Below are 8570 nucleotides of genomic sequence, written 5' to 3'. Positions count from 1 at the left end.
GTTGATATTAGTCCTTAGACAGATTTCCCTGAAAACTCATACAAAAAGCAATCCTATTACTAGCTTAACAGTGCGTATTCTTCCTCCCTCAAAAGTTACGGGGTTTTAAAAGAATGGGTTTGTTGGAAATAACAGCTTAGGAGCTGGAAGGCTAATAAACTTCTCTCCCTACAGAAGGTCTTTGCAGGGAGAGAGGACAACTGGACAGAAAGCAAGGTTTCTGTGCCAACATATTAACATAGTCTTAAAAAGGGCATTGTTAATAGTTCAGAAAGTCTGGAAGAAAAACATTTAGACTGGTTTGATTCAGCCAACTGCACTATGTTTCAAGAGCTTGGGAAAACATCCAAGATGGAACAAGGTAGCATTTATGAACTCCAGAAATCAACAAAATATGCCTCATTTCTGTTAACTTCAATCAGAGTAAATTTGCTACTTGTTTTTAAACATTGTTCTACCCATTAGACTCAAGAGGCTGAAAATGATGACCTAATCCCCTGGATGGGATGAAGAGAAAATGGCAGTCCAGGTAAAAGATTTAACTTGGATTTCATTGTATCCCTATGCTCTCAGGAACTCTAATATTTCATTCAGTGTTCTGTGTAAGGCCTGTAGTACCAAGTTGAAAGGAACAACAAATGTTTTGCAAATTGTGAACATACTACTATCTAATGCCAAAAACACTAAACTTTTATGAATGGTATTTAAAAAGAAAGCTACTGACCTTCTTAAGCGGGAACACATTTGTTAGCCCCCTTCTCTCCAATTCCAACACTTCTAAAGGAGCTTTGCGAGGTAATCTCACCCTCTGGATCTTGACCAAAGCAATGTTATGCTTTAATGTGGGTGTGTTCACGTGAAATTCTCAAGTACCTCCATGAGAAAAAGCTGTACTAAAATTTCAGAAAATTACTATGTGCTGCTAATTATACAACTTAGATCTTTAAAAGATATTTTTTTTTAACCTTTCTAATTTTTACAGCTTAAAAGATTTAAATCAAGCTTCACTATCTACCCTTAGCTATCATTTAACAGAAGTGTAAAACACAAACTGCATACATCCTCTGCACAGGGTGAATTTCATCAATAATGGAAAAGATGGTTTTGAATAGTTTGTTCAATCCCAAGCACAAATAAGCTCTTTATGGTAATATACTATATAAAAGCACTGAAATAGTTAAGATAAAAAACACAAGCTTATTATTGCCATTTATTTTAAAAACCTTATTCAAAATATTAAGTGATACAAGTCCAAATATAATAAAAATTACTGCAAGAAAACAGTTTTGGTATATTTTGTTTGTGCTTTACTTTCTTGTGGTTATGAAAAGAAAGTGTTTAACAGTAGGACTTAGAAGTTTTAGTGTTTCATCAGTAAGATAATCTCGCGCCTTCAAACTCTTCATGCCAATAGCTGTAAAGTTCTGATTTGTTTCAAAAGTTTATATAATTACTTGAATACCAAGTCATTAATTACGGTTCTGATCCACCATTATTTACATATTTATCAGCTTTGAAAACAAAATCACAAACAGAATGTACAGAAAACTAAAGAGATTAAATTTTACAACTCATGAAAACATAAATAACGAAAATACAAAAGACGAGGTTAAAAAAAAACTAATGTACCAGTAACTTGCTTTACAGTAATGCGTAAATATCTGTCAAAAATGAGCACGCGCTATCCATAGACTGGCAGCCCCACACACCATTACTTTCATCTGCCTGTTACCTGGGTCAGAATAATAACAAAATATATTCTTCGTACATTCTCAGGCCTCTCCTATTCATAACGTACCAAACCATATAACTGTGTCCCCCAACTGTCTTAAAATTCAAGGGAAAGCTTTGATGTACTGAAAGCCTGTCAACTACCTATATTTTACTAAAACTATATCATAAGGCTTATTTTCCATTCAGTAATTATAAAGATAATGAAATAGTCATAAATATAATTAGAGAAAAAAACAGACAGTCAAGAAGCTGCAATACCTTCTCATAAATCTTGAACATTTGAAAGAAATATATGGTGTATAACTTCTGAAATAGTGTTTTAAACAATTATTTTTAAGTGATTTACTGCATGAACACATGCAGAAATTATAAAGTTGTCATGCTAGCTATTCTTCCTAAAATAGGATCAAGCTAGGCAAGGAGAAAAAAAAGAACGAAAAAAGACACGATGGAAGTTTTGCAGCACCAGGATTTAAGCATGGAAAAAACTAATTATTTTTCAATTTGTAATACAGTAGGATTTATGAGCCATGTAAGTGATTAGCGAGGAGATCATTAATTTGATTCAGCGATGCCAAACATTAAATTTATTAGAACTAAAATATTTTATGCTTATTTTTTGCATTACCACTATTAAGAATGCTCCAAGGGGAAGATGCTTAACAAATGGAAAGGGCACTAATTATTAAACCCTGTAACTGTATAGCCGATTTAAAACCTGACCAAAGTAGCAAACAGATGTATCACGCCCTTGATCTCACATGAGATTTAATCTCAAAAATATCCAGGTCAGAGAAAGTACCCCTCACTTCAGTACAAGTGGCATATTTAGAATACCTGAATATCATTACATGACTAGGCAGGCAAAGACTGAAAAGTTCAGCAAACTCAAATCACAGTGCTTTCAAAATACATAATCATTGGTTATCTTCAGGGAAGGCATTGCTTCATTAACATTTTGATCTAAACGATGATATTCCACTGTTCTAGAGCACAGGCCATCCCGCCATCTTCGGCTCTGGACCAACAAGAAGATCTGCAAGAAAACATAGCCAACTTGTATAAGGACATGGAGAAATATTTTGGCTTTGACAGACAGCTTAACAGTTGTATTCATAATCACAGTTCCATCCAGTGATCTTGGCAACGGCATTACTGTTTCTACAAAACATGGCACTAATAGCCATTTCGATACTGCCCTTGTCAGCACCCCACCCATAATTCTTTCAGTTTGGACAGGTATGTAGCTTCAGATGTACTGCATGTACAGGCTATTAAGATTATGCCCAACTTGGTGACATTTGTTAGTTTATTCATCTCACCTATTCTGGCATTTCACTATCGTTAAAATTACTTGTATTACTGGTGGTGAAACAAAGGCAAGAGAAGCCTCAACAGTGCAATCTGATAAACTGTTTCTGCATTGTAACTCAGTGCCCCCTTCAGCAATAGCAGTAGAGCACTTACAGAGGCTACGTGATAAATCAAGCGCTGAAGTGATCAGATTTAAGAATGTCTAATTTGTCTATGCATATTACTGTGGTAGCAATATAGTTTGAAAAAAAAAACACTAATCAGGCAACTTTTGAGATACAGAGAATTAGTTCATACTGAAGAAATGTTTACCTTAAATCACTAATAAGCTGGGGCCTGCGTAAAACTGGAAACAAAGTGCTAACCATTTCCTACAAATTCATAGTTAAGCCCCAGGAATATCTAGAGTATAAAGATCATCTTAAAGTGAATAAGTCTTACAAGTATTATCATACTTATATCAAGAACATTCTCCCATCATTTGAGATTAAACCTTTCTTAATTTGCTGTTTACAATCCTGGGCAGAACCAAAATAAGTTAATCACCTTCACATGACTTCACTCAGGTCCTATTTCTAGAAGTCAGTAATATACACTGACAGTGTATGTCATGAACTGATTGTTTGCTTATGTTATCATTTAATTTTCCAATCTGAAATGTTTGATTCAAATTCATTTTCATTGTACAGATAAAAATGACATTAAGAAAAGTTTTGCTGTGATCATTAAGTAGTCAAAGTAGGTTTCATTCTCAAAAAGCTACATTACTCTTATAAAAACATTTACAATGTCCAAGTAATTTTATTTTAAATACTAAAGCAATCTCTCTTAACTTTTAACAGCATACCTACCTTCCTCTTGTTGTGATAGGTGATATAAACAACAGCTACTAAGAAGGCAACTATAACCAGATGAAAAAAGAAATGGCTGTCTTCTTCCAAACCTGTGACATCAGCATCTTTTATCTTCTCTTCATGGGACTTAACCTCCTCATTATAATTACTAATGGTGTCAGAGTCCTCGTCTTCTGGCATGTCTAGAAGGTCTGGGCTATATCTGGAATTTGATGTCATTTCATAAGGACCATAGTCATCTCCATCAGACTCCAGAGTTTCTTTTATTATGGGTGGTGAACTATTTAGTGTGTCTTTCAAATCTGTTAGAAGATCCTCTTCCTCAATTTTCGTGTCTTCAGAAGCATCAACATCCATTTGAGATACAGGACTAACAGTCACCACATGAGAGAGAACATTGAGCAGAGAATCACCTTTTGCTGTAGATGGTTTTACTGCAGTCACAGAAGTGATTTTAGCTGTTGTTGGGGGCACGTCTTTTTTTGTTGGCGTTATACTGTGCAAGCCATCTGTCACATTTTGAAGTGTTCCATTCTCACTTCTAGAGGAAATATTTTTCTGAGGCACCTCCACTTTTGTAGACACTGAGAAAGGGATGAAAAACATTTAATATTAAACACGAGACAGTAACTTCGCTTGCAATACTTCAACTATAAATGAAAATTTTCACACAGCAGGTACTTTACAGCCAAGAAATCATACCATGGACGGGGCATAATTCATACTACAAACTTTTTTAGAGTTCATAAGCAGAACTGCACTTTGGCAACTTCAAGAAGTCTTCAGTGGGACAGGCATTTAAGTTTGGAAGGACACACTTACCAGATCAGTATGCCAAGGTGTCCCTCAAAAATTTAAGCATGCTTACTTTCCAGACTTAGGACTTCAGGGACACGTCTCTCACCCTCTGTGTATTTATGATGCCTTGTAGGATCATACTTGATCAGTATTTTCTCCATCATCACATGCTGTCTCCCAGGGATTTTGCTCAGGTCACTAAAACTTTTCCTGCAGCTAAGAGAGCTTTAAAATCTTTCTCCCTTGCGTATTTTGCCAAAAGAAAATGAGAACATGCCACAACAACTCCTTCAGTCGGGACACAGGGTGCCAGCACCTCTCCTCCCAAGCATTTACATATGCTTGTATAGGAAAGGCTCTTGCCTATAACAAGTTATTATAATGAAGAAAGTCAGCAACAGTGCACCCTTAGAACAAATGCATAATCTGTCCAATGCTAGGATAGCTTTGCAGAACTAAGAAAAAAACCAAGGTGAGCATTAAAATCACATGCAGGACTCAGCATCCCCTCTTTTCTATCCAAAAAAAGTGGGAAAAAAAGTGCTGAGAGTTTATAAGTAGTTAATGTTTCTTAATCCTGAAAAACAACAAAAAACAAACCAAACTTTCTCATAGCACTTCACTATTAGATTCAAATCAGGAGGCACCTTAAAAATGAAAAACACATTTTAGACTTCCAGTAGGTATCATAATTTAAATAGTAGAACCATACCTCCCTTGTATTTTTGGCACATCGAGAATTTTTTTTTTTTAAGTGACAATACTTTCATTGAGTGCTCCTAAGGAGCTCCATGTCTCACTGAAGAGTTACAGATTCTAGAAATGAATCATTCAACCAATTGCTTGTGTCAAACTACTCATAAGTAAAGTACTATACAGACGATACTGAATCACTTTATTCATGAAATATGTATATTTACACGGGATCAGTTACAACAGGCTTCTCCTTGTTTACATGGCATACTTTTCCAGCATGAAATAGATTTTAACCAACTGTAAAACAGAAAAGACCTAACTAATCCCACTGAGCTAGACATGACACTTCTCTGCACCTGAAGTTCAAAGAATGCATAATCTCTGTTGTATTTATAGCAATACTATTTTTTTAAATAAGGAAACTACCACTTTAATTATCACTTTACACCACCATTTGTCACCACTGTTGTAGTATCAGAAACTGGGTAGGGAGAAGACAAATCTTATTCTACAAAGAGGATCTAAGTATTTTTGAGACTACCGAAGCAGACATCACAGTCAATGAGCAAATTCACTAAAGCGCAAGATCATCAAGTAAAACTGAATTTATTACACTGTAAGTTTACAGTGAAATCAAAACAGTGAGTTGTGAATGTAGGACACCTTAAAAGGTGAAAGAAGGAGTTCAAAAGGAAGCATACATCTCCCCAAAATATTTTCTATAAACTGTGGTTAAAGCTTAAACTTTAGTGCAGTGTTATTCTGAGGGGGGAAGATACATTTCTTTTTAAAGAGCATGTAAAAGACATTTAAAGAATATTAACTTGAATATTTGGCTGACTCAAAAGGAGAGTTAATATTACGAATGACCCAACTATATACATCTGTTTAACAGAAATGTATTGGATATAACAAGTATACTGACTATTCAGAGCATACTGGATACAGAGAAAGTCTCTCTTACTAACACAGCATCTGAGAAGTTCTGGTCTTTATTCCAACAGATGCTACAAATAAAAGTAGAGGTGAGTGCAGTATTACGATTGTCCCCCAAGAGACCCGTATGAGTATCTTTTCAGGAAACACAGAAGTAATCATTTTAACCTGGAATTTTTAAAAGGACATCTGCTTAAATGTAAGGGATTCCCAACAGCTAATGCTTGCAGCTTCAATTCCACTCACACACTCGGTCATCTAACCTTTAGGAAAAACAGTGAGTAGCTTTTCCAGCATTAAAGACACTAGAAGTTTTTAACAGTCAAGTCAATATGATTTCTTTACTCAATTTAAAAACTATCCAGAAGTGTAAATACATGCCAAATTAATTCACTAGAAATTACTACAATCAGTCTCTCTCTCTCTCCCATAAAAAGGGCTAGAACTTTTAACTACAATTTCTGAACTCCTATATAATTATGATAAACAATTATCTTTTCCAAAAGCTATTTCTTTCATGGTAAAAATGAGCAAGTCAAAAAAGACAGGTTCTTAAATATTTTTCATTCAGGTGTTCACTGAAAAGGAGGAAAGTCAGGGAGCAAATCAAAGACTCTTTCCACCTTTTCCATAAAAATCACATGATAACAACTACCTAATAACATCTACATATCTCATGACTGTGATATTTCAGATTCTAGATAGGGTCACATTGAGCTGGCTCTTTAGAAGGATACTGACATCAAGGAAAAAAATATGCTATTAAAAAACAGTCCAATAAAACAACAAACATAACTTTATTTCATATATATATATATATAGATCCCACATTAATAAGAAAAAATAATTTCCTCCTGTCCCCAAAAGAAAGAAGTTTTGATTTTTTATTTTACTAGTTGTAGCAAGTTTAGCAGCTAAACAAACCATAAGTGATTTATGGTATCTTCTCAAAACTTTTTGGCATTTTAAGTGGAGGCTGTACTGTTCACAGTCACACAACACTGTCAGATGATGTAAGACAGTAGTGCCTGGACTCCAGAGATGACTCAACTTAATAAACAGAATTTAATGTTTAATCATAGCGACAGAAGAACTAACAACGTTGTGTTCTTGGTAAACATTATACGACAAAGCTATCCTCTAAGAAAATTAACTTTTTAGAGAACAGAGCCGTTTCAGAATTTTTGAAATTAAAAGTTCTTGGTTCCCCCTACAGATTTCTGCTCCTCATCCTGAATTTCTTCTTCCATTATTCCCTACCCATCTCCCCAGGCGAGGGAGAGCACGAATGGAACTGGCTGGACCTTTTCACATACTGACAACACAGACCAACAAGCAAGGAGCGTCTCCTCGCAACAGGTTAAATATTCCCTTCGTTTCCTTCAGTGATTTCTCTCTCTCCACTGCCCAACCAATGATCTACCTGAAACGAATAAAAACTCACTGCACTGGAAACATGCATCTCTTACTGGCATTCGGTTAAAGGCAGTCAACAGGCTCAAGGGAAAGAAAACGGGCTTGAGGCTCTGCTCGAGGAGTAACGTAAGGTTATTTTCTAGAAAACAAGAGGGCCATTAAAAACAGATACGCGGCTAGAAGAGTTAGAGAAACGAGACTGGAAGCCTGGAGAGTTAAGCAGGCTGCGAAACTGCTGCCGAAGGCGAGGGAGCGGCGCGGCGCCGCAGGGCAGGCGACCGCCGACAGGCGCCCCCCCACCCCGACCCCGCAGCCCCGGCTCCAGCCCGCCACCGGCGGGGCCTACCCAGCCGTTACATCGAACCGCACGCGGCGAAAACACCCCGCCGCCACTTCCCCGCGCCCGGCCCCGCCGCCCGGAGGCCCTTGGCGGCCGGCGAGGGCTCCCAAGGGCTGAAAAAGACTCAACGAAACCGCGGGGAGGGGGTTCGGCGGAGCCTCGAAACGCCCTCAGGCCGCCCCGCCGCCGGGCATCGCTCGCGGCCGCCTCACCCCGCCGCCGCGCTCACCGGGGGCCGCCTCGCCGCGGGCCGCCAAGGCCCAGCCGCAGAGCAGCAGCAGCAGGCAGAGAGCGCGGGCCGCTGCCGCCGGGGCGCCCCTCTCGCTGGCGGCCGCCATGTTCGCGGGCTGCCCCCACCGACGTGGCGATGGCGCCGCCCCCCGGCGCCGCGCGGCCCGGGCGCATGCGCGCGAGGGGCCGGGGGGAGGAGGCAGGTCGGTGTGCGGGAACTGCGCGTGCGCGGGAAGCGCCGCTGAGGCCGC

General features: G+C 38.5%; 1 protein-coding gene across 1 annotated transcript; it reads right to left on the bottom strand.

Moving 5' to 3' along the window:
- Window positions 1-1197: 1197 nt before the first annotated feature.
- Window positions 1198-8494, bottom strand: C15H5orf15 (chromosome 15 C5orf15 homolog). The gene is made up of 3 exons (XM_064521136.1): window positions 8318-8494; window positions 3900-4486; window positions 1198-2770 (listed from the first exon to the last, which is right to left on the bottom strand). Exons 1-3 carry the CDS (start codon window positions 8424-8426, stop codon window positions 2639-2641), a joined length of 828 nt encoding a protein of 275 aa, XP_064377206.1. The 5' UTR covers window positions 8427-8494; the 3' UTR covers window positions 1198-2638.
- Window positions 8495-8570: the final 76 nt, after the last annotated feature.

This window comes from Dromaius novaehollandiae, chromosome 15, assembly GCF_036370855.1.
Source record: "Dromaius novaehollandiae isolate bDroNov1 chromosome 15, bDroNov1.hap1, whole genome shotgun sequence".
NCBI classification, from domain to species: Eukaryota; Metazoa; Chordata; class Aves; order Casuariiformes; family Dromaiidae; genus Dromaius; species Dromaius novaehollandiae.
The sequence above is the reverse complement of the archived record's forward strand: the minus strand, read 5'-3'. Positions and strand labels throughout refer to the sequence as shown.

Bases quoted from the DNA above. Each gene is read 5' to 3' on its own strand.
- C15H5orf15 (XM_064521136.1), bottom strand. From the start codon at position 8,426: ATGGCGGCCGCCAGCGAGAGGGGCGCCCCGGCGGCAGCGGCCCGCGCT. The intron at 4,487-8,317 runs GTGAGCGCGGCG...TCCCTTTCTCAG, and splicing joins CCGCGGCGAGGCGGCCCCCG to TGTCTACAAAAGTGGAGGTG. The intron at 2,771-3,899 runs GTAGGTATGCTG...GTTTTCTTGCAG, and splicing joins CCTATCACAACAAGAGGAAG to ATCTTCTTGTTGGTCCAGAG.